The sequence below is a fragment of the Dermacentor albipictus genome, chromosome 3 (genome assembly GCF_038994185.2).
Source record: "Dermacentor albipictus isolate Rhodes 1998 colony chromosome 3, USDA_Dalb.pri_finalv2, whole genome shotgun sequence".
NCBI classification, from domain to species: domain Eukaryota; kingdom Metazoa; phylum Arthropoda; class Arachnida; order Ixodida; family Ixodidae; genus Dermacentor; species Dermacentor albipictus.
The window spans coordinates 47,693,143-47,719,631 of NC_091823.1; the positions used below are offsets into that span (position 1 = coordinate 47,693,143).

The window sequence follows — 26,489 nt, forward strand, 5'->3', positions numbered from 1 at the left end:
GGACACAGCGAAGAATCGGTACGTACCGTCTTGAATAGCCATGCAGGGGTATATGCATATCCTGTCGTTACTCTGTGCAGTAGCAAGGCTTGCTTCCTCTCGATAAAACCGCCTGGCTATGCAGGACTCTTCTTCGATGCAAGTTGCAAATAACAAGTAGGTGGCTGAACGATGTAGCATCCTGTTCTGTATTAAAACATCGCAACACCGCTATCGCCACTGCAGGGGCTTATCCTGGGCTGTAATGGAGGCTGCCGAGCCATTCTATTGGGCTTATAGTAAGTGACATTTCGTGCAGCATCTCTATTGCAATAAAAAAAGAAAGAAACAGAAGCCCCGGGTCCAATTCCCAACCATGTTTTTAGGGCGGCGGCCGTTTCTGCGTTAAGCGTCGCGTCGTTCGGCGTCTTCAGCGTAACCGAGCAAACGAGCACAGTGAAGGATGAAAGAGCGAACGCGGCGTGCAGCGGGAGATGAAAGACGGCGAGAGCGAATAAGAGCGCGAGGAGGAAAGCGGAGGAGGAGAGTGTGGCGAAAGTGTCGGGAGGGCAGCGGAGTGCTGCGTGAGAGGTGCTCCACGACGGCGACAAGACATGCACGAGCGCGCCCTCCGATGCCATAAACGGAAACAAAGCGCTCGTGTGGGCTTCGGACCCACTGCGCATGTGCTACTCTGCCTGCGCCACTGCCGTTAGGGAATTTGCTCTGCACGAGTAACTCATTCCCGTGTTGATGCTTTCTGTCTGGACAATGAGTGACGTAACCGGTGGAAATGCTTCGTCTGCCACTGAGGCTAAACGAGCTGCCTGAGCAGAGGCTCAGTGGCGCCGCCAAGAACACTTTGTCATTCGGAATCAAATTCTTTGCCAAAATACATCGCGATTTCAAAACATCTGGACAGCTTCGCTCAAAATTCGCATTAGGGAGTACTGTAACTGTTCGCGATTTTTTTTTTCTTGAGCGCTCTTCACCCTACGCTTTCGATAAGGACAGTGTCAGAATTGGCTTGATTGGTAAATTCAGTGCGAAGGATGAAAACAAGAAAAGTTCATGGAGGTGTACAAAGACGTAAGCGAGCAATCACAAGAGGCAATTTGTACGATAACAAAAATGGTGAGGGGGTGGGTAGTGTACTTTATATTTGAGGCAAGAACTGGCTGCCGAAGGAGAACAACACACAGGAGCAAATATTCGCAGTGAGATGAAGCATGTGTCTGCTGCAGCGACATTCCGGAGACGAATCGGCACATCGTAATGGAATGCCAAGATATTCGCCCACCAAAAACCGTAGGGAACGTCCACCTTCCACAAGAGCGGGTTTTCAAAGAGCTCACTGATTAGCGCTTTGAAAGAGAAAGAGATAAAGCCGGGTTCTCACATTCTTCAAATTTTTTTTTTTTTCACTTGCCGAGATTGTCAGTGATAGCACTGTTTTACTGTATGATTGGGAAAGATCACTGATGTAACGTTGAAGCGCTTGTTCTTGCGCCTGTTCCTTGCACCTGTCTTTTGCGCTTGTGTGAAGCGCTTGTTTGAAGAACTTTTGAGTGCAATTCCCTATTTTGGTATTCATATTGTTTCGTGAACTTACTCGTGTACCACGCTTCTAAGATCTTGTTTAAGATGGCAGTATTTATAAATAAATAAATAAATAAATAAATAAATAAATAAATAAATAAATATAGTAAAGCTTGATTAGCTCAAGCAGGATAGGTGGATATTTGTCGCCACCCCATTTCGAAGCTTAGGCCATTGGAAATCAGCATCAGTCATCGTGGCTGAAATTTTATTTTACGATTAGTACTAGCGCGAGAGCTTTTTGCGAATGCAGGGCCTCGCCCTTAGTGAACGCGTGATTCGCGCCAATACTGCGGGTTTTTCGCTGGTGACTCTGTCACTGGACATACGAACCCGCTTACTCTGATTCAACCAGCCGACGTCGATGCATTTTTTGGCAGAGTTTGGTTGGGCAGTTTGTCTTCCAACAAAGACAACGATGATGGACTGCTTACTAATCGCTCAGTGGTGAGCCCTAGGGCGACCGTTTGTTGCTTTTTATTTGTGTATTGTTGACAAATATTCACTCACGAGCAACATTCAAGATTTTCATCTGCACCTCTCGAACAGCTTATTTAAAATAAGATTTCGCTGTTCTTTGTCACTGACACGCCTCCCCACACCTTGTCACCTGTCGCAACTCAGAAGCTTTATTTTTGTGTTTTCCCTCATGACTACCGCATGCGTAGACTTATTTAGCTTGGTATTTATTTTGTATACTTTCATTTATTAGGATCTGTGGGGAAGGATGCACTAAATTAAAAGAAGTAGGCAATGGCACTAGCGACACCGCTGCCAGATATTTTGAGGATGGCAATATCTTTCTGAAAGGATGGCTAATGAACCGAACACAATATATTTATTTGCCCTGCCGTGGCCTCAGTCTTCTGAAATAATGGTGTCATGATGCAACTGCGCTTTATTCGCTTTTAGGTAATGTAAATGCATTAACGATGGCTCAATATGAAATTCAATCACGGACGACCCAGCAGTAAGAAACGCCGCCGTTGCCAAAATGGGTCCTCACTGTACAAAATCACACGCTACAAAAGATTTTTGGTATTGGTGCCGCGGAATTCATTTTGGTACTTATCGCAGATACATTTTATAATAGTTTCGTAAGGTCCGACAACTCTTAAGTGTACCATGTTCATAAGTGTACCGAGTGGTCAACCTGCCGATACACCGGAATAAAGCAGCAAAATAGTGCGGCTGTATATTCTTGTGCAACTTAGGTATAAATTAATCCGCGCAAACAGAGCTCAAGGCTGGCAATTCCACCTTGATATGTAGAAAAAAGAAATTCCTGCTTTATTTCTCTGCGCGCTTTGTGCTTATCTGAAAGACGAAAATTTTTCTTGGCGTGTTTACGCTCTCACCTCACGCGTTCGCCGCTCGCGGGCATCGAAGGAGAAAGCACGAACGCGCCCGCGCGCGTGCCACACAAAGAAAGCTTTTTCAAAGAGACTACGTAAGCTAGACACATCGCCAGACTTGTTCATTATTCATCACGGGGCCAGAAAATAAAAGCAAGTAAAGTTTCAACTCGCGCGGATACGCATAAAAGGCGACGACCCCATACGCTACGGTAAAAGCTACCGGATCCTGGCGCTGTTGGTACCAAGGGGAGAGGGACGCGATGTTTGGAAGGGGGCGGCGGGTCGTGCGGGAGAAAGAGGGGAGAGGAAAGGGGAGCGACTGGGTTGGGGGAGGGAAAGGTATGTAATGTCGCGGAGCCCTCTTTCGGCACCGCGGAGCACGAAGCTCTTCGGGAAAGGCGCGCACTCCTGGTTCCAACAGAGGCGGCACACAGTCGACGAAGATGTGTCTTTGCGCAGCCAGCGCTGTTCCCGTTTCGTCCACGTAGCTCGATCTTTGTTTTGCTCACCTTTCTCGCCGCACTCTACATCCGGGCCTTTGGACGAGCGACTCGCATGAATCCTTTAGTGCAAGCGCGGCGCCGGGGTTCTGCTATAAGCCGAGGCGAGACGCTATCACCGAGCCGCCGCTACGTACGCGAGCAGCGCCGAGTGCAGGGTCGCGTACAACAACCGAGGCAGGCGGCGGTCACGTGCTGCGCCGCTCCGGCGTGCTTTGCTGCCCTTATTACAGCCTTCGTCGGGCCCATTTCGTGTGGAGTCGTAAGACAGATCTCTTCTGTCTTTTTTTCTTTTTTCTCAAGTTTTCTTTAGAGCAACTCGTAGGTGCAGAATTTCCAAGAGGAATACGAAGAAGCCTTTAGAAGAGAAGTAGAATAAACAGAAGGGAAAGGTTCGTCAATGGTCGCCCCATCCGCGATGTGTGCTGTTTTTCATTTGTCTATTTTGGCCAAGCCATTCTAGATAGCCGTGCGACAGGCAGATGTCTCATCAGTAATGCTGTGTTTGCGAAAACAGAGGTAAATTCTTATTTGACATGATACAAGTCGTGATGTAAACATGGAAACATATGTTGACGTTTGCATTCGAAACCTCAGCCGGTCCTCAGCTGAGTCCTCAGCTTGGTGCTGAGGACTTTACGTGTGCCTTGAAACGACGACAACCACACAAAAGGTGCGCTATGTCTCTATGCACCCAGAAACTTCACATTCTGGGCTTGTGGACATTCCGTTGAGGTAGGAGTAAGCATTTGCAAAGGCGACTCCAAGCCATAGAAGGTAAAACATAGTTAGCTCCCGTTGTGGCAGGCCGTGCAGAAGGCGGTGCTTCAGATGAGAATCCAGGAAACAGCGGCGCTGGCTTGTAATGCAACTCATGAGCAAGCGCATCGAGCTTTTCCCGCTACGTCTGTTCTTGACATAGGGTTAGTGACGCAGTCGCCACACTCGGGAAGATCGAGCTGGTGCGTTTGCTTGATAGTTTCCAAGGATAGCACCATGACTGGGCGACCATTTAAAGACGATATCATGTCCTTTCTAAACTGCCCAATGATACTTTTCTCTTGCGTCAGTGACAGGGTGTTCGTGGTTTCCACGACGCTATGCAGAGAGCAACCTCTGGAGGGCAGCCTTGGAATCGCAGGAGATGTACCATTTCTGGGGGTGTTTCGTGATTGTTCAATTGAAGTGCTGACTTTAGTTTGCAAGTTCGACAGATGTCGTTGGCGTCAAGTGCGTTGTTCTTGAATTCCATCTCCGTAGATTTTGCTGGGACAAATACTGCAGCTGCTGAACTAGAGTGCACGACCGACCCATCGGTGCAAACGTGTCAGCGCTCACTGCTGACTTCACGGAGTAGCAATAATGATGCCTGCTTCAACGCTGCTGGCGGCATTTGTACCTTTTTCCTGATGCCTGTCATGACAAGGCATACACAAGGTAAATGCAGAGACCACAGTGGCAATGATGGCCATGCTGCTGGGACGTAATTCGATTGCAGTGATACTCCGTGAGTAATCAAGAGACGGCTAAAAGCCGTATGTGGCCTAGTTGTTGGTGTGAAATCAAGATGGTGAAATCGTATCCTTGTGACATGTCCAATATGCACTCTTAGACCGCCGACCGACTGCAATGTACGTTGCTAAAGGACGGTCACGCTCTATGGTGATTGTAGCGGCTGTGGATGCGCACATAGGGAGGCGAAGGCACGTCCGTAGAACTTGGGCTTGCATACTCTGGAGTGTGCGAAGTTTCGTTTTACTGGTGTCACCCAGCACGGGCAGGCTATATCTTTTGAAGCCCATAAATAGTGCATGGTATAGCTGCAGCATCAATTGCACAGATTGGCCCCTAGGCTTTCAGCCGACAGACTTGAATACATGGGCCATTGCAGTAAACCTCTTCTTCATACATGAAATGTGTGGTGCCCAAGGTAAATTACGGTAGATGGTGATCCCAAGGAAACAATGCTTTATTTCATACGCAATGACTTCTCCCATTAGGCGTACAACCTATATACCAAGATTACGAAAAAATCCTAGGCTCAGTAAAGAAAACGCATAAATAACAGGCTATCTCAGCCAGAAATCTGCAGTTTGCTTAATGTTTTTCTCAAAAACCAGGTAAATTTCGTGAAGTAAGCCTACGATCTCATTGAGATGCCAGGAGATTACACTGCGTGTACTTTGTGGCACCATTCCGCGGCCGAATCCACAAAGCTTTTCATTCGTAAGCGCTCTTTGCTATTAGCCAGCTACTTTCGCTCATTATATGCCCTGCATCAGGATTGGCTGGAATTAGCGTTTACGAACAATTCTAGCATAACAGCTTTTCTTTTTTTTAATCCGGGTCCGCGTGTGCGCCAACCATCTATTGTAATGCACAGATGCGTACGCTTAGCGCTGTGCAAAGTGCGTCGCGAATGGCGTGTTGTTTGGCACCGCAGGCCTATCGGCCGATCAGAAAGACGAGATCCAGAAAAGAAAAAAAAACCGCGTAACGAGGCTTCTACGCGGATTTCACGCCACAGAATATCATGTACGCTGCACACGTCGCAAAGGAATAGCCCAGAATTCTTTACGTGAAATTGGTGTTGCCCTCGGTAGAACGGCGAGAGGTGGACACGTGCTTCCATTTGCTGTGCGCTGCTTGCTCGTTGGGCTTAGTAATTGGGCTCTCGCACCGTGAGGTGGTGACGGGGAAACCTCATACTCACGGACACATACCTCACTTTTCTCCCGGCGACGACAACCAGCTGCAGCTTGCGATGCCTTCTGCGCATCCCCCTGACGACGAGCCCGATATACTCCCGTACTGCAGCGGTAAATCCCCAGCTTCGCACTCGCTTTCGTCTACCGTGGTCTGATCTTTACATGTGGGACATGTAGGAACAATATCATTATATCTTCTTTTCCGCGCACGTGTTTCGCTTTCGGAGCAGAGACGCTACGTCTCTTTTATTCGCTTTACGCGATTTGCTCGAAACACGCTAGACGGCCGGGCTCAGCATTATATAAAGTATCTATCTATCTATCTATCTATCTATCTATCTATCTATCTATCTATCTATCTATCTATCTATCTATCTATCTATCTATCTATCTATCTATCTATCTATCTATCTATCTATCTATCTATCTATCTATCTATCTATCTATCTATCTATCTATCTATCTATCTATCTATCTATCTATCTATCTATCTATCTATCTATCTATCTATCTATCTATCTATCTATCTATCTATCTATCTATCTATCTATCTATCTATCTATCTATCTATCTATCTATCTATCTATCTATCTATCTATCTATCTATCTATCTATCTATCTATCTATCTATCTATCTATCTATCTATCTATCTATCTATCTATCTATCGTTGAAACTCGACTTAAGGAAGTTATGACCATGATCGAATTATTTCGTTAATTTGGGCAGTTCGGAAAATTGCGTAAAGGCTTTTTCAGTCCTTCTAAATCTAAAACTCTAACTTAGCGACACCTAAAAGATACCACGGCATTGTATTTGCCGCTAACCCCCACCTGCGCGTGTAAAAGGTCCGCGAGGGGCGCTAAATACCACTGCCCTTAGCGCCATCTGGTGTTCAAGAACGCTAGCGACGGCTGAGTCCGTTGTCAGCGTACAGCCTCATCAAAATAAAGCTAGGGCCATGACTAGGATGTCTAGATGTTTTAACGCGATAGGGTTCGAGTGCGCACTCGAAGAAAAGCCCATTTGCGTCAAAATTAGAGAGAAACCACAGTTCATTTTCGCTTTTTTATTTCTTGGAATGCTTCGTTAAATCGGGTTGAATGCAAGCTAGTTTCGTTAATTGGGGTTGATGACAACATTGAACCTTTATGGGTACTTGCCGGGGAATGGAAATTTCTTCGTTAGATCAGGAACTTCATAAAATAGAGTTTTGTTAAATGCAGTTTTATTTCCATCCATCCATCCATCCATCCATCCATCCATCCATCCATCCATCCATCCATCCATCCATCCATCCATCCATCCATCCATCCATCCATCCATCCATCCATCCATCCATCCATCCATCCATCCATCCGTCCGTCCATCCATCCATCCATCCATCCATCCATCCATCCACCCATATCCGGCATGCTCTGAACAATTATTTTATGCGTAATCGTAACAGCTATAGCTGACAAAAAAAAAGAAGCACGCATCCTAGAGCTGGACCGCACATGCCTTGCTTGCTCTACCCAATAAACTCCTCGGGTACCCACCGTGGTGGCTTAGCGGCTTTGGTGTTGCGTTTCTAAGCTGCTAAGCACGAGGTAGCAGGATCGAATCAAGGTCGCGGCGACCGCATTTCGATGGGGCAAAAATGCCCATGTCACGTGCATTGAGGGGGCGGTAAAGATCCCCAGGTGGTCAAGATTAATCCGGGGTCCCCCACTGCGGGCCGTCTCATAATCGAATCGTGTTTATGGCACGTAAAACCTCAGCATTCAAGCTTCTTGGGCACATGCGCGTGCGTTGCGCTATAGTACAACTAGGACTGATAAGCGCCGAGTGCTTGCGCCTGGGGGTGGCTAGCCGGAATCATGTTGGGCGTCGTCATGGACACTGCGGCTCCACTCTTGGATATTGTGTTGTTCTCAGTGGCTCTGTACTGGTATCGACAGAGAGCCACTTGATTCGTGCGCCACAGCTCTACATGTTGCCACGTGTGAACGCCACAACCGCCGCGATAGCCCAGTAGCTGCGGCCTTGCGCTGCTGAGCTCGAAGTCGCGGGTGCGATCCCTGCCATGACTGCCGCATTCTTACGGGGGCGCAATCCGAACTCGCTCTTGTACCGTGCATTAAGTGTTCATTAAAGAAGTTCAGGTGGCTTTTATTAATCCGGAACCCGCCAGTACGGCACGCCTCATAATCAGATTGCTGTTCTTACACGTAATACTCGAGAATTTATCATTTTAACTTCTGAGCGCCTTCGGGCTCACGGCGCCGGCGATAAGATTTGTGAGCGGGAAAGATGCCAACGCGCTATGAACTCTAACTTGCTGCTATATACGTGTGCTGTTATTTTGTATGGTTGTTGCCGGATGTTTGCAGCACGCATCTAACTGCACCGTTTTACTCGTGTAGTGCGCAGTTCATGTGTCTGTATAGTTGGGGGCTGTTCCTGTGGCCGAGCATGTTCTTCCACGCCGTTTTTGCTTGGAACATAGCTCTTCTCTGACCGCCTACACATTACTGCGCCGCTTCTTGAAACATGGTTACCTCGGTTTTGACACGATTTGTTTCTTTTTTAGTGGTCACGGGCGGCCACTGAAGAGATCCATGGAACGTACATGTACACACACACGTGCCCAACGGTCACAACCTCTTTTGGGCGAAAGTGCACAAATTTTTCGTGCACATATCCTTAGGCGCATGCTAATGAACATTAGCTAGTTAACATAACCATTTACTATCGACGTTGATGTTTATCGTAGGCCAAGCGTCTGTAGGAAAATTTGAGCCCATTTGCCCACCGATATACCTCTAAAATGTATATATACACTATAGAGACACTATTGTATCAGTCACCATTAAAGCTGTTGTTTAAATAGGAGGGTGTAGAGAAAGCAGAAACCTGTGGCATGTTCTTTATTAGTCCATTTCGTTTATCCACTCAGTGGGCTGGTGCTCAAGGGTATTTTAGCGAGCGTCGTTAAATGGTGACCTACCGAAGAATGAATGTATGTTAAGGTTATGTTAAGGTTATTATTGCGTATAGTTTCCCCCCAGGAGTAATGCTTACAGGTTCAAGTTTTTCTTACGTATGTGCTTTGGATAATTTGTGCAGTGGATAGCGTGTGTTCTTTCCATAATTGCAATGGTATTTTTCCTATACCTTACTGTAGCATCGTAATTTGTGAAATCCAAGCGAAAAACTTTAGCAGAGGTGGCTGTTGTAAGTGGATCATACACTTAGGTTATTAAAATTTTCTTCCTTTCTATCTCTCTCGCTCTGTACTTCCGTTCTTTTCTTCTAATGAGTGTAACATCATGAAAGCTGCGCGAAACACCGGCATTACTCCTCTCGCAAGGGGTGACGTCGAGAGCACGTCAGAAAATAGCAATGGCAGAACAACAACAGCTTGCATGCGCTAACATAAGCAATATCAAAACGCCGTTCGCAGTGGGCAATATGTTCTACAGAAGATTGGAACGAATGCCAGGTGCATGTAATCCCGCAAATTTCTTATCCTCCTAAACTCCGCAGTAAAGTAGGTCGACGTTGAGAGCTGAAACGTGTTTACGTTAGAGTTACCACGGCACATACAAAAACAAAAATCGGGGCAATTATGATCCCGGAACTTCTGAGCTGTAAGTTCTGGGACAATGCGATACCGGAGGAAGAAACGCGAAGTTTCTTTGTTTTCTCAACAGCACTGAACACCACACGCTGTGAGCGTCACTCACAGCGTGTAGCTAACGTGAGAGTGCGGCGTCCGCGCGTCGTTACACGCTCTAATCCGCGCGTGCATAAATTTATTTTCCTTAACAACGTGCGCTCGCCGAACGCGCACGTACGCGAACACGCACTAACCACGTCGTCGTCACCGGTAAACCGCAGCACGCCTCATTTCGCCGAGAGAACTTGAAAGCGGCCACGTAGCCAGGGGTCGTCCGCCGGAATAATTTGCCCGTAAGGAAAACAAACCCGTGTCACCCGCAGATGCCAGCGCCATGCGGTGCACTCTTTCTTTTATTTCCGTTTTTTGTTGCCTCCGTATTTTGTTTTGTTTTTGCGCGATCGTGGAACGCTTCCCGGCAAACCGCGAACGTCGGGGAAGAAGCCTGCGCCGCCCCGGCGTCGGGTCAAGAAAATAACCCCGAGGCGGCTGAGACGCCCGCAGGGAGTCTGTGCGAGTTGACGCCCTCAAGAGCTGAGCTCGCCGCCAGCAGTGATAAGCGCAACGAAGGCAAGGGCTGCTAATAAGCAAGAAAGGATGCAGTACCGAAAGCAACAAAAGAAACGTGAAACTGAGAGGCTTTGTAACCGCGAAGCGGTCGCTGGGAGGCGCCCCCCCCCCAAAAAAAAAAAATGCCACAACGAGACAGCGATGGCACGCGAGCGCGCACATTTTGGAGCGTTATCGCAGCGAGAACCGAGCGTCGGACCGCGGCGCGGGCGCTGCTCCCAAATTAGAACCTTTTGTCCCAGATGCGTCCCCATTGCCGCCTCCCCCCCCCCCCCCCTTTAGCATCCTTTCCTTACAGCCCCCGCAACGCCGGCGGCAGCGTAGGTGGGTGGCTCTGCCGCACGGCTTTCCGCGCGAACGGCTCTTGGCGCAAACACGTTCTCGCTCAAGTTTGTGCCGCCGTCGGATTTATGTTTATTTCGTCATTTTTCTTGTGGCCCCAAGTTTCTCTACTGCGTGAGCGCCCGACGGTGCGACGTTAGAGAGAGATAAAAGGAAAAGAATAAGAGAGTGGTTAACCAGTGGTTATCACCGGTTAGAAAGGTCGTAAGTTTGGAAATTTGGTGGTTGTGTATAGAGCGAACCGGACAGCAGTGTACGGGAGAAAAAAGCTTAATGGTTCTGCGAACAAGGAGACACATTTTGCTGTATTCAGTGAGGTGTGCGCAAGTATTTGTGTAGCAATAGAACTGTGTCTTTTTTTGTTTCTTTTTAGAGAGCATGTCAATTCAGACTACGTCATTCATTTTCTTCCATCAGTAAAATAGGCTGCAGGTTACCGCAAAAATGCTAGTGCAGTTGTTGAAGTCAAAGACACAAGTGACAGCCTTTACCGCAGCGCTGATCTTTGTTTATTCTATTTGACCAATTCCGTGCAGTGTGTAGAAGGCTAGAATTCATGTACGTCACTCCGTAGCCAGTGCCGGTTGCACGTTCTGAGATGGGAAGAGGGCTCGTCCATTGTACGCTGCCACGCCTTCCGTAAAGCTTCCACTCAATCCGCGTCGCTTAAAGGCTGCATAACAATAGCGTACAGTGGAGAAACGCTTTTTTGGGTTCTTTATTCTGGTTGGCTGGCGCGGTGCATAGCCTTCTTCGCACTGTACGGATGTAGTGAAAGAGATAAAGGCTCTTCAATGAAACATGGGGACCGGCGCTTGTGCCATTCACGACATGTTATTCCTTCCGAAAGCGATGATAAGTGAAGTGATGCAAACAGAACGAACGACATTTAAAGGTTTCAATACAAATAAATACATATTCTATGTACATACGTGCACCTCGTCTTCTTTGCGTCTGCTTTAGTTGCCAAGCCTTTTTTTTATAAGTGCAGACCTCTTAGTGCACATGCTTTTTTTTCGCGAATGACTGTTGTCGGATCGCAACACCAAACAGTACTCAAGTGTGGGGCGTTCACATATTCCGTGTCATCCGCTAAGCTACAAAATAAAAAAGTGAGGCTTTTGCGTGCATGGAATAAGTTTGCATTCTTCGTGAGGGACTCTTAGAGCCAATGCAGGGACGTTTATTGCGAGGAGCCCTTGTGTTTCCTAATTGGACCAGAAAAAAAAAGAAACCATGTCATTCTGCATCTTTAAAACAATCTTACAGCGGAACGTAAACACACTTCAAAAAATGTTCTGGCCAGAGTGCATGACTGGCGCTGAATCCTTTGGAATCTATAGCCATTCACAAACGTCAACCGGATATGCCTAGCCTGTCCGAACTGCTGCTCCCCAGCGTATCTATTATAGATGCAATGATCATATATGGACATCTCCAGAGACGTGTGCGGAAAGGAAGTGCTGCAGCTTTGTAGCATGCACACTAAGATACCACCCGGATGACTGCCAGCGTCAGCGTCCGGATGCTACGTCAGCGCCCGGCTAGTCCGTGGTCGAATGAGTAGCGCATCGGGCTGCTCTGCTGAAGGAGCAGTGTTCTAAATCACCCATTGGGCCAACTTGAGTCACTGAGTATGTGACAACGTGTACATACGCGCCGCTCTTCAACAAACTTATTTCATGCCGACTTGAGTCGCTGTACAGTTGCAGGACTGGGTAGGTACTGCAGTCCGAACAAACCCTTTGACGCCGACTTGGAGCACTGGGTATACGTACCAGTATATGTGTGCCGCTCTTCAATGAACGTCATCGACGCCATCTTCGCTAAGTAATTGCCACTGAAAATGCGCGGCTCTACATTATCGAAAAATATCCTTTAAGTTCGTTCGATCCTCGGAAGAATTGAATTCCTGTCAGAAGGTTTCCTGAAAAACAGCAACCCGACGCATTAGAAGGTTGCGGCCACAAATAGACTGGTTATGTGCCGTTTTTCGACGAACGTCTTTTACGCCAACGCTTTAGCGAGCTGCGCCATGAATGCACAGGGTACGTGCTGCTCTTCAATGAACATCTCGCCAACTTGGGTCACTGAGTGTGTGTTACTAGGTTCCCGGCAAGCGAGGGAACAATTCTCAGCGTTCGCAGGCATAGCGCAGGCATAAATGAGGGTTGACTTCTCCTTTCCTTGCTCGGTAATGCAGAAGGAGGGGCCCTCTCTCTGTGCCTGTCACGTGACATCGATGGAAGCAAGATCCCACCCACACTTGTAGAGAGCCTATTTAAGGGGCTCCGAAATGCACTTTTATATACTTCATGCTTTTCTTATTTTCTTTCAACTACCTTTGAATAAACCGTGCAAGTTTCGCACTAGCAAATCGTCTCGCCCTTGCTCGGTCGCCATGGTCTACCGGATGCCTGCAGCCCGCCGACAACGCCACGCTATCCAATAAGTAATGGCGGTCGAGCTTCGATAGGCAGGCGCCGCTACTTGTCGGTAGCAGTACGGTACGCTACCCTGGAGTACGCAATAAACTGGTCGCTAGCGGTGGGATCGCCTCCAAACGCAACACCAGCGAATGCGTGTCCCGCTCACAGCGCACGATAACAACCATTTTACTATGCCAGAGGGGAGTCTGTTTCAATTTCTAATCAAACGGGGCAGATTTGAACGGTCATTATATAGCGTGGCAGTTCCGCAGCGAAAAGTGAAAAGCGATGCCGGGCGACTCCGCGGCCAAAATATCGGAGAGAGAGAGAGATAAGGAAGGTGGTGATGGCGGAAGGCGGTCAAGTAGCACTGTATAATAGACGTACGTAAAATTATGTCGCCTGAAAACGATGATCTTGCTGCATGCGCCGTGGGGGCGGACATGAAACATACCTGGACAGTTTGATGTTAGCTGATATGTTCTGGCGGAGGACCATGATGGGGAACTTATTCATGAAAACAAACTGTCGAAAGTCCGACGTGCGTCACTTAAGTCCTCTGGCTTTTCACTGAAATGTGGATGCGTTCCTGAGCTCGTCACGAAACGACGGCTTTCGGAGTGCCATGATTTCAACCAAGATCTGCAAGTACTGGACTCAAAGTGTCCAGCACTTGTAGCCCGCTTTGCGCAGACGAAGATTTCATTTTGTTAAACATGTTAATATGAAATGTTGCTTAAGAAAACGAGCTACACATACACGACATTTTTGGCTAATCTTATGGTTGGTTCGCTCTCTCTGTTTCTACTGAGGTGACGTTTCGCCATGTATTTTGTTTATCTTCGTACCCGCTCTCCCTTCTCTCTCTTCCCCTTCTCCCTTCCGCCAGTGTAGGGTAGCCTACCAGACACTTGACTGGTTAACATCCTTGCCTTCCTTATACCCCCCCCCCCTCTCTCTCGCTCTCTCTTCGTGCTCGTGTTCAGTGTTCAGCATCTGCCCCTTTTGGTTTGAACAAGTCATAACTAAATGTTGTCGGGGCAATGCGGGGCCAAGAAAGTAATGGACAGCGGCAGCGTCTTTGACTGTTACTACGACCCTCGCCACGCGCAGTGTTAGACCAAAGCACTGACACACGATGCCACCGTGTTGGTGCTGAAAAACATCTGCGCGTTCTTGTCAGGCATCGATGCAGATGAGATGTATGTACTTCAGGCCTAGAAGAAACATGTACATACTTCACCTAAAGTGGTATTGAACAGCATGCGCCTCAAAATACGAATTCCCCGTGACACTTGAGCACCAACAAGCCCGTGGCTTAGTCGAAAAGGCCACGCACACCTCACTTCCTTATTTAACAACATTAGGCATATACTAAATGCAACATAAATGCGGTGGCTGCTCACCTGTAGCTTTATTCACGTGCTCAGTGGCCTGGAAACATTGGGAAAGCTGCGTATAGCTAGCCAATATTTTAGTAATTTAATGAGAGCGTCGACCGGTACGTCCTGGTCAACGCCATGTCAAGGGCGCACCCGCTAAAGTAGCAAGCATAAGCGCATGTGCGCAGACCTTCCTGGTGTCCGAGTATCGTCTGGCAGATTATTCCAATGAATTCGGCATAGCCCCTGGAGATTATTAGTAGACAGACATTTCGTTTGCAAGCGCTCATTGTAACAATTGTACGTATACGAGCACACACACGTATTTCTGTTTGCATCGGAAGGGGGTAAGAAGCAGTGGCCGCGTGAAGCTTCCCAGAATAGCCTATCACACGATGTCAGAGAAGAGTATGCTCTGTGCGCATGCGCATGGCGTCGCTACTTTCGTAGCTGCATTCCGCGACACGGCACCGACCCTCGCGTCAGTCGAGGCTACCATGACATTATTAACTTCTTGGAAAGCTGCGCACGCATACGGTAAAAGAAAAGCAATAAAAACATCAGTCAGGCTGCTAGCGAGGGATAACGCGCAAGTGTCTGACAAATGCGTAAAAAAAGAACACTTAAGCAAGAATAACGGGGTTATAATAAGATAGAGAGCGAAATAAAAAGAGTGCTCTTGTGATCGGGGAACTGGCAGCGATGCGTTACTGACCGTCGTCCGAGTCATAGAGGTAGATGATGAAGGACCAGTTGTAGTGACTGATGACGTCCAGGATGGCCGGTATGTAGTTGGGCTTGAGCGAGACCCCGAAAGAGGGCGGCCGGTAGGTGGCCATCTCGGGGAACGAGGTGCTCACGAACGGCATGTGGAACGTGTTGGACAGCGACACCAGCGTCTCGTACGACGAGCCCACGTTCGGAGCGACCACGGTGATGATTCCGCGGCTCATCTGGTGGCACACTGCGTGTCAAGGAGTATACAAAAGAGCCACGGCATTTAATGACTCATTCAACAAAATGGGCTGTATCCGGAAAGTTTAGCGTTGTCAATGAAACACTCACTTCTCGCTCGGAAAAATAATTTTAATTTTGTTCTGTATTTTTCCGTTCACAGAGTTGAAAAGAAACAGCCGTCACGGCTTTAACGTAAGTGTTCTATTTAGTATAAAAAATAAAGACACAGTGAAAAATAATTCACGCCTAAATGAATACGCTATAAGTCTGTCGTGTTAACTTACCACAGCATTTACATGAATACACCCGTATAGCTTCGAGCGATCAACCACCACCCAGAGTGACATGTGAAAATTATTAAACATATCGTTCCTGGCGCAAAGTCGAAGAACATGAAGCAGTGACTTAGGGAAGAAAGGCGCCAGGAATATTATTTTTAGTAAGTTCAAGCACAAGCTTGAGCGAGAACAAGTTCTTCTGGATCTGAAAATCAAGAGCTGGCTTCTGGAATATGTTGCTGCCGTCGCACAGTGAAAGCAAATGGCGCCAAGCTGTAAAACATACCAAAATCATGAGCAGTGCGTCAGCTGCGCTCTTTAATGAAGCTCTCAGCATCATCGCCCCGCTTTTAATGTCTGCATGGACAAAAGTTCACTTACTTTAGCTTGCTGCAGCTGCAGCAAGCGTTGCCGGAAGACGCACTCAAGCTTTTCAACCAATCAGCGCAAGGAAGGAAGGAAGGAAGGAAAAAGTGGAGAAGGAAAGGTAGGGAGGTTAACCAGTATGGCTTAACCGGTTTGCTACCCTACACATGGGAGAGGGATGGGGGAGATTAAAGATGGGGAAGGGGGAGAGGGAGAGAGAGCACATATCACAGCACACACACATCGTCCGTTGCAGTCCATCATTCTGGCATGGTACGCGACGTTACTCTCACAGCCGCTTGTCCAATCCCGTCTCTTTCAAAAACCGAAGTAGTGCCTTTGTCGCCTTCACCTGCGATATCTTCTGTCGGCGGCATGTGAAAATCGTGTCGAGCGACAATGGTCTACTGTCAAGGCGCGCTAGAACAGATGCCAGGGACTGTCGCTGAACGTTATAGTCAGGACAGTCGCACAGAACATGTTCCAGCGTCTCCTCGCAAAGGCAGGCATTACAGAGATCGTTGTCGGCCATTCCAATGCGGAAGGAGTAAGATTTGGTGAAAGCCACCCCCAGCCATAAGCGATAAAGCAGGGTCGCCTCTCTTCGACGCAGTCCAGTTGGCATATAGAGATGCATCAAAGAGGGCAGGTGGTGCAACTACCTCGTCGACTCTTAGTAGCTGGGCATTGACGCCGTGAATATGGCAACACACCAACGTTCTGTTCACCGATTATGGCTGAAAATAACGCAGTTTCCTGAAACGTAAATTAATCAGGCACTGACGTCGCTCTTCGCAAGTGAAAGGATGTCTCGCGTGGCCTGCGCTGTCAGCCACATTTAATATTCTGCCGTCCCGCAGCCCGTTACCACTACACAACGAATGCCTTGCCATAATTGGTAATAAGATCCGCTTCTGTTTACACTCGCCGGTAAATTGTGCCTTTTTTATCTTTAGGTATCCTTGTTTGTTTTGCACCTCGTATCACGAATTTTGTGGGAGAAACATCTCATTTATGTAAGCTACGACGCGGTTCTGTTCCATTCTTGTAATTGCAGCGGTGGACATAAACCCAGCTTGCCGTGTGTCGTCTTGCACGGCCTTCTTTGTGGCTTATCTCGCCCCTTTCGTTTTTGTCTACGCATTGCTTTTCTTCTTTATTCCTTGCGGCAAATTTCCGAGTGATTGACGTAGCAAATAAAGAATAATTTTTTTGTTGGCGTATGAACATTAGCAGGGTGGTAAAATTAAAAAAAGAACGTTATCCGATCAGATAAAATTTATCCAGATTATCAGATTAATTACCACTTTCTTTTTAACCATGTAGCCTGCATTTTTGTGGACGTATGTGACACAGGTTTTTTTCTGGAACCTCGTATGGAACGCAACCATGTCAAAGGAAAGAACGGTACAGACTTCAGACTAGCACAGTTCGAGTTTCACCACGGCATCTTCTGCAGCGAGAGAAGAGAAGAGAGGATTTGTGTAGTGGAAACAGGAAGGGAGGTCGGCCTGAGCCAGCGTGTTCACGCTAGTTCCTCTGCATTGCGCCGCCTCATCTTTCGCCCGACAATTGGAGCTGCACGCCATGACGTCAGTCAAGCTAACGTCTCCGGTTTCTCATTAAAGTCCACATCTATCTGGCTCTGCAGTAAGGATCCAGAAAAAACACGCATACACCTGAACGGCGGTGCTGCCTTGCCTATTTCGACTGTAAGTAATCAGACGCCAACAGCGAGAGCGTTATGAATGTGTGGGCTCATTGAAAGGTCATCTTGACGTGTGATCTTGGACCCCTTTACATCTAGTTCACTTTGGTTTGTCCGTAATCGTGAACCCATACCAAGTGTTCTAATTTTGGTGTTTTCGGATGTATATGTTGTTTCGCACGCACTGTCGGTAATAACCTGGTTCAATACGCGAGTATGCAACTTCTTTTTGAAGACCAAACAACTTCATGAACGAATAATGGAAACTACGATACCGTTTCCGACTGCCTGTTGCTGGTACTGTGGTATTCACTTGAATGCGTTTTGGCGGCTCTGAAACACTGTGAAGGACAATCGTATGCAACAAAGCACCCGTATAAGCATATATGAGACCTGCAATAAATATATGTTCAGCATAGTCAAGGCTACCGTTCAGAAGTGGGTTGCAAAGAGCACCCACAATTGTAGGCATGAATAAGAAAAGTATTCTTGTTTAGCGATCGTTTGATCAGAAGCTATATTTTTCGTAATAAGTAAGAGTAAAGGCTGAACGTCGAGCCCAATGTGTTTCCTTACGTATAGACCCCACTTAAGTTGCAAAAGACTTAAAACAATTCACTGGTTCGAGGCGTAACCCAGCGATAACAGCATCTGTGTGAAGGACAATATGAAAACGGAAACGCAACGAAACATAGCCGGCATGATATACAGGCATTTATTATGACAAAATCGCTATGAATCTTTTTTTTTTCCTTTCGACGCGCTCTGACGAAGCAGTAGCGCGCGGAAAGAACTGTCGCTGCATAGGTTAAGAGAAAGCGGGCGCGCTTCCCTTTAGTCTCTAGACTGTGAACAATCAGACGCGGACAGCTGGTGGAATCCAAGAGGATGGGCTCATTGGAAGCTCATCTTGAAGCTCATCTTTCGACTTGCCGAAAGAAGGATGAATCGGGAGGAGGTCAATAAAGACATGTATAAAAAAGAAAGATTCTGATTGCGCAAGAGTAGAAGACGAGCATACAGGGGAAAAAAGAAAGAAACAAAAGGAACAAGAAGGGGTGGAGAAAAGACCAAACGAACGGAAGGAAAAGCAGACTAATTACACTCAGCCGTCACCGAAACCAGCCGGGCAGCGTTCGCTTCTTGGCGGAGGTTCTCGGTCACGTCGCTGCCAATAAGACCTGATTCCCGTGAGCGTAAGCCGGAGCTGCCTGGAGACGGGTAACTCGGGGGGAGGAGAGAGAAAGAGAGAGAGAGAGAGGATGGTGCGGGATGAGGTTGAATTATTTGCCGACTCCGCGTGCGAGTTGCGGTGCCTGGCCCCGTTTCCGGCGCTGTTCTCAGCGCTGGCGTTGCTATTTCTACTGCTTTTGCTGCATCGAACATCGACTACACGCGGTGACGGCTTCCGCAGAGCCTACGCGGCACCGGGGCGGGAATACCGGTCGGGCGACGCCTCGCTTTTTCATCTGGCTCCTCGCTGGTTTTGCTATGCACCGGTCGATAGATACACATGTATACGCGTGTATATATATGCCAACGTGCGCGGTACTCACGCATCTGTGCTCGTGTTTGCAAAAGCAACGAACGACGCCCATTGCGGCGCGAAGTTGTGGGCAAATATTGACAAGAAGGGGTTCCACTTCGTTTTTGTTTTTTGACTTCTTTACCTCCATTTCCTCTATTTCCATTTTTTCCCTGCCTTTTTGGCGGCGCATGTTGCGGAGTGTTGTGCGCCATTTTTTAGCGGGATCGAACGTCGCAGAGGATTGCGCGTGTTGCGTGGTAAAAAAAAGCAACAAAAAAACAAACAAACAAGAAACACGATATTAGATTCGGAAAGTTGCGTCTTTCCGTGCTACTTTTTTTTCTTTCTCCTTTACTCACGGAGCTGAGGTGCGCGTGAATTTAAGTGCGGGAAGCAAAGAGGAACGCCAATTCTCGAGCCAATAACTTCACGTTGAACGACAAAAATTACCGAAGCATGGACCGCCGACTGCCCTGACCACAACAAAAGCAGCTGCAGTGACACGTAAAATACTAGATGAACCATCGAGCCGAGTTCCGCTGTCTTTAATGCCCATTTTCGTCCATAGGTTTCAGTATTCTTCGCATGGCGTCGCAATTTCTGTGAGTGCTATGCGGTCCCCTTGCACGTGAACTGCTGCAGAAGAGAAAGGGGAAAGGAGAGGGGGCTTAGAACGAGCAGTTGGTGACGTTAAACGGGGTTTGCCAGCGCATCAACCAGTGCGACGTCATCTTTCACGAAGCGCTGCACAGAAAGAACAATAACAGCAAGAGGCGACCATATATGGCTGACCCGCGCTGCGGCCACTCACTCTGCCGCGGAGTGCAGGGAGAGGAACGGCCATCCGGTCCACTGGTCGCGAGACATCACTTCATCGCATCCGCATTGACATTCCCACCGCAAGACGGCCGGTCGCTAGAGCAGTGTCGAAAGCAACGATAGAAAATGGCGCCAATAAAACACAGAGAGAAAGAGAAAAAGATCGAGAGAGAGAGACAACTGGAAAGGATGTATAGGCAAAAAGGGGAGGCGTTGCGGCTGCGAGGTCTCTTTCCACGACGTGTACACTGCTCGCCCCATTTAGCACCGAGCCGGCTCCGCGGCCCCGACGATAGCCCCGCGCTCTCCCTGGAAGTCGCATGTCTTTTCCGGCCACGCTGCTTCGGTGGCCCGTATAAACATCGGCCGGAAAAGAGCAAGCGAACGCAGTCTCTTCTCTTTTCGGCGACGACGGCCAGCGACCTCGACGTCGGCGCGGCTGCGGCTTCTCAGGAAGACGACGACGTCGACGACGAGGAAGATATTCATTCGAGGACGCCTGATGCCGAAGCAAGGAGTGCGGAAGGGGAGGGGGGGTGGCAGAAGGGGACGGAATAGAGGGATCGGCGCGCAGGCGGCATCTTCAGAGCGCCGCTCGCTGGACATCAATAACGCGCGGCGGCAGTGGTGGCGGCTTCCTGCGAGCTCCTCTCGCTGAAAGCTCGCGGGAAATACGCGGAGGCGGGCTCCTTCGCGGCGCATTGCAGCGGCATAATGCCGTCTCGGTAGCCCGGCGACGCCAGAGACAAATGCCGCCGGATGCCCTACAGCGTTAGATCTCTTCAATGGATCCGAGCCCTCCGAGGGGTTTCAGAGTCGGTGGTGGCCGCTGTCTTCATCGTTCGATGAATGCTCGAGGCAGCTTTGTGAGAAGAGTGGTGCGCCCGCTTTCGTGTGCACTCGTAATGGATACAGCCCATACACGGCGTTCCCAAAATGATCGCTGAATGGCGATTGTGCTCGCCTGCCTCCCATGGCGTCTCTCTTTGTGCGGTAAGTGATGAGGAACAGAGAGGGACGTGGACCTCCAGGCTCTCTTCGTGGGGTGCCATGTAAGGCCTTCTATTTCGCGGCATCTGCTTCCCGTTTCGCCTGCGATTTTGGGGGGTTCAACTAGCTTTTTATACTGCTGTATACAATAGTGGCGGTTTTATTTAATTTAATGCACGCGTGCAGCTGAAGAGATACATTGTTGACTGTGACAGACTTACAGCAATGAGTATAACTTGTCAATCCTTTGTAAAATATAGCGTCTAAAAAAAAAGAAGAAATTCTTTGACGATGGGCACTTGGAAGCATATTGAAATTGAGGGAGTTGCAGCAAAATGTGCGCACGCACACGTGCGCACGCTCTCACTAACAGAGAGAAAGAGACACTCTCTCCGGCTCTCAGGTAAAGTAAAGAACGCCGTGACGTTGTATTCACTAAGCTCAAAGCTCTTCCATCGAATCACCAACCTCCATGACCACCGAAAGATTTGCGCAGAAATTTCCAAATTACTTTGGAGTTTTTCGTCTACTTATGTAGCCTGCACAGTAACACAATAATGCGTTCTTAAATAGAGTGCATTTCCTGTTTCTTTTTCCAGAGCTAGCAAACATGAAGCGAAGGTAGGGCAGCAGACTACAATTATGCGCGTCACATAAAAGGGCCAGTCGGTGCACAGGCCATGCGTCACGGTGGTTAATTACAGTAGGCTGTATTACACTACTTAAATTTTATACCATTTATTACCATGAAAACTGCGAAGTAACCAACTTCCGAGGTAGTAACCTGCGGTTTAACCTGCAGTTTAACCTGCAGTTAAAGTTAAACAACGGGGTTGACAGTATCAAATAAATAAAAAAGAATGAATAAATAAAATATTGATGAACTTGTAATCCCGTGCACTATAACAGCCTTATGTCTGTTCCTACCTTAGCAATAAAATGATTCACGTGAGCGCTTCGCCGATTCATGACCGCTTCTCTGAAATAAATACTGCACGCGAGACGCACGAAAGAGCGGACAGTACGTCACATGTCGAGGCGTAGACTCCATCTCTGATGTATTTTTTTTCTCGGTTCATGCGAGGAGCAGTTGCTTCTTACAATTCCAAATCATAATTGCTAGCTCTGTACGCCGAACAAAATTTGGCTTTCAAAAGCGAAATTGGTTTACAAATTGAAGATTGATTTATTTTCAATGGTGAAACACGACAGGCACACGAAAGTCGAGACCCGCACCCCGGGCGCTTATAAGAGGAGTGCGACGTTTGAAAAGAAGAAAGAAGCGAGAAAGCGTAGAAAGGAAAAGAAGGCTTGCTTCCGACGCTGGCGACTCACGAACACGACAATAATGTTCTTTCACTGCACACGGTACGAAGTCCCACGCCTGATTCGGTGGCGCAAATCAAAAGGCGTCACACGATCTGGCGAACCTCGCCGGCAAGAGACAATTCAGACGATTGCCTGGAGAGACAAAAGTGATGACAACGGAGGGCTGAGTGGGGGGAAACGGGAAGGGCCACGCCATTGGCGACGGAGAAAACAACTTCATCGGAGGGGAGACTCCCTTAGCGTTCAGCTGGTTGCCTTCTGCTGCTTTTATCGTCTTTTCTCTTCGTTTTCTTTGTTTCTTGTTTTTCTTTCTTTTGCCGGTCTCGTTCAGAGCACCGGTTACGGCAACTCGACGCCTGCCACACCAGCCCCGGGAGACCGGAAGAAAATGACCGAGAGATGGAGGAGGCGAGGACAAGGTAGTAGCAAAGATTTTCCTCGGGGCCAGTGACAGGGCTGTGCGAGTGGGCTAGACGATGTCACCGACGCGAGACGGAGCAAAGCTAATGAGGACACTCCCGTCTGCCGTGCGTGGCCTGACCTGCGGTCTTGTTAGCAGGACGCGAACGCTAGCTCCGCGCTGCCTTTGCAGCGACAAAACCTGCGGAGGCGAAAGAGAGGTGAATCGCCACTTGAACTGTCAGGATTTGGTTCCGGTGGTTGACGCTGTGGCGTGAACAATCCAATAACACTCAGAAGCAGAGTGACGTGTCTGCCACATGCGGCAAACTGGGCGTTGTGCCTCAAACCACTGCTGCCTTCTGCTTCCCGCCTTTCTCTCTGCCACCATGCGCACGCACGTCTGCTGTCACGCGGGCTTGCCGCCGGGAGTAAGCTGAGTGACCGACGACTTTATTCTTACTTCTGTGTCTCATGCACTCGGGCGAGCGTCGGCTTTGACGTAAGCAAGTGGTGCAAAGGAGAGGTAGCAAGAGCAGACATGTCTAGAGAGAAAGAGAGAGAGAGAGAGATTGCGAACCGATTTCTGTTGCAGGCAGGTAAACGCCTCGGGGCGGTGTCGGACCCACTGAGCTTGGTTTCCAAGTTTGTGGCGTCAATATAGGCGCAATAGGTCTGCTGCTTCGGCGCGTGCCCGTTGGAGCTGTAGCTCCGACTGGCTTGTCCGTCTGCTGAGCGGCGCCCCGGGCTTATTGAATGCCGTCACAGCGACTCTGACATCTTTCGCTGCAGCTGCTACATATACTTTTGTTCTGTATTTTGGTTGGTCGTCTGGGTGTGTTAGGGTGCGGACGGAATTGCCTTCTGGCGGAGTGTCACGAAAGAGTGGCGCAACAGACGAAATGAAAAATCCAGAGGCAATACGAGTGACGATTTCTGCTAAAAGTATACAGGGCGTAAGAAACAAAGCACCCGGGAAATGCATTTTGGTTGTTGCACATGTCTTTGGCTCGGTCTGGTACGTGCACTCGGTACCATGACCGCATCACAATGGCTTCAGATATTGTGATCAGAGTACACATTTGTTTGGAAAATTTTGAACTTTTAGCTCTGGTTAAGGATTTATTACGCCTGCTTTCTACACTGATGTCCCTGTTGTCCACTGAGTATCTTTCTACGCTGCCTTTTTAGCGTAGCCAATTTTGATGGATAGTCACGGAGGGAAGGCTTTCCAACAATACCGCAGCAGATTCGTCAGGGAGTCAAGTTTAAGCACTGTCTGTGGTTTCAAGGCCACATCGCTGCTCAGTACACCGACTGTGCCCTTTTCGCAAAGGAGAAGATTATTTAGGGTGTGCCATCTCTAATGTCCACTCCCCGGGACGCCGTAGGCTCAGTATAGAAAAAGTGCACCATGGCTCTCAGAAAGAGCTTGCTCTTGGCCGTCTCGTTTTTGCTTTCGCTGTCGATATCAAAATACCCCTTGAGCGCCGAAAACGTGCATTAAAAATGTCGCATGACGTAACTCAGAGCTCGCAGCGATATGAACGTCCGATACTTATTTATTTGTGTTTTCGGTAGATGTCACTGGGGTGTATTTGGTTAGCGGCAAGGATTTCTTTTTTTTTTTGTCTGAGAGAATTCGTGGCACGCCGTAGGCGAGAAGGGGACCCGATGATCGATGTGGCGCAAATTTTAAATGGCCGCGGTGAAGTACGAAAGCACGAAAAGGTCACACAAGCAAAAATGGCCGCCGGAAATGAATTCTAAACGCAAGCCCATAAATCCGCGTCCTCCGAAAGGCGCGCTGGAAGCCCCGAAGCCACACCACAGCCATCTTTGAAACATAAGGGGGGAAAAAAAGAAAAGCAAAATTTTGAGACGCGAGAGAGACGCAGCTCCTATAGCATCATGGTGGTTCCGGAGGCCAGACGTCTTGCGAGAGCGGTATTTTTTTATTTATTTTCGTTAGTTCGGTTTGCTCTTTCGTCCTGCTCGTGGCGAGGTGCGGCCGCGCAGAGATTTTGAGGAGTTTGTTTAACATCCCGAGTCGTGGCGACCATTACTCATCGTGAGCTCTTGCGCGGCAGCGGGCCGTGGGCCGACTACGCGAAGACGTTTACACAGATAAAGCGAACGCCCGAACGCCGCACTTTAACTCGCCGCGGACTGCTTCCGCGTTCCTTTTTTTTATTTCATTATTTCTTTTCCTTTACCCGTGTAAATCTCGACTGCTGAACAGATATATTTTGATTAGCCCTCAAAAGTTCCAACCGCGCGCGCAAGCCGCGCTCAAGGAAATCGAGAGATCGCCTGTGAAGAGGCGTCTGGTAGAACTAAGACGGCGACCAAAGCAAAGAATAAGATTCGAGGGATTTATCGAAGGTCTAGTGAAACACGTGATCGCGCAGGGACAAAAGTTGCCGCTCGACGAGAAACGGATGACGCGAGATGAAAATACGAAATATGGCGGTCCTGGCAGCTAAAAAAATATAATCATAATAATAAAATAATATACCCGGAAATGTTGTGGCGACACTGATACATTAAAGAAGAAAAGTGTGCAGTGACTAATGCGGGGGTGAGAGAAACGTTGTGTCGTTTCAACAAGATGAATTGGTTTAATAGCACGCGTCAAAGTGTTGGTTGCGGCACTGATCGTGGCAAATCGATTTGTCATTTTTTTTGGGCTGGTCGACCTCGGACCCTTAACATGCCCGAAAAAACATTTTCATCTTCTGCAATAGTATGAGAATTCAAGTGCTTGAAGTACGTATCTGTCTCGCAGCCCTCCTCTTCCAGCAATCTATTTATGCACAGCCTCAGAATGAAGGTGCAGTTTTTGGAACGATGATGCTTCCTCTTTTCAGCATCCACATGGTAAATTTTTTTGCAAGCGCTGCTTGGTCTGGCAATTCTGACAAGGGTTGTCGAAATGTGTCTGCAACTTATTGCATCCTTTCTTCTAGCGTTTCAAATAAGACGTGGGCTCGCAGGGAGTATGAGGCTCGAAGTGATTAAAGGTGGTCGACTAAGGGCAAACGGCCCGCAGTCAGCGTACAGAGTACAGAGAAGTGTTCTAAACACGATGGTTCCAGGCTGATTATTAGCTTGTTCGGCCATTGGTTATCCCTTCTACTGTTTGATATTTAAACATTCCAACATTATAAGATGGTATGCACAATGCATGAGAGGCAGGGCTGAAACCAGGTAGCACCACCTTCGCACGTTCAATAAATCACTATGCACTGTATTGCGTCTATGTGGACCTGAACATGAAACGACGGCCAAAGACGGCTTAACGAGTGGAACTCCTTTCTGTCAGTGCCACTAGCTCAGTAGCCGCTGTCAGATGGCAGCTGAGTTAACGACGAAACGCTCTTCAAACAGGCCTTCACTATAAGCTCGGCTTCGGCTAACGGGAATCAGTAGCCGGGGAACCTTCCGTTCCCTGATGACCATAGCCTGCCTCTAAGTTTGAGTTGAGAGTCGGCAGCGCTGCTCTAATAGCTCCCCGTAATGAATGCTTTCAGCGGTCGTGCATCGGCAAATGCGCCGCCCGAAGCGACTTCGCAGACCCGTGCT

The 26,489-nt window shown here is 48.3% G+C and overlaps 2 protein-coding genes across 10 annotated transcripts in view; one reads left to right on the top strand and one right to left on the bottom strand.

The window, feature by feature from the left end:
• The window catches only part of LOC135898147 (glutamate receptor 1-like), a 231,329-nt gene that overhangs the window by 98,476 nt on the left and 106,364 nt on the right, over nucleotides 1–26,489 (bottom strand). For all 6 annotated transcript variants that reach the window (XM_070535415.1, XM_065426921.2, XM_065426917.2 and 3 more), the window contains one exon: nucleotides 15,246–15,494. In XM_070535415.1, the coding sequence (XP_070391516.1) occupies nucleotides 15,246–15,494 (249 nt within the window). The remainder of the gene's footprint in view (nucleotides 1–15,245; nucleotides 15,495–26,489) is intronic.
• LOC135898145 (microtubule-associated protein futsch-like) overlaps nucleotides 1–26,489 on the top strand; it is a 397,845-nt gene that overhangs the window by 55,519 nt on the left and 315,837 nt on the right. The window lies entirely within an intron of this gene.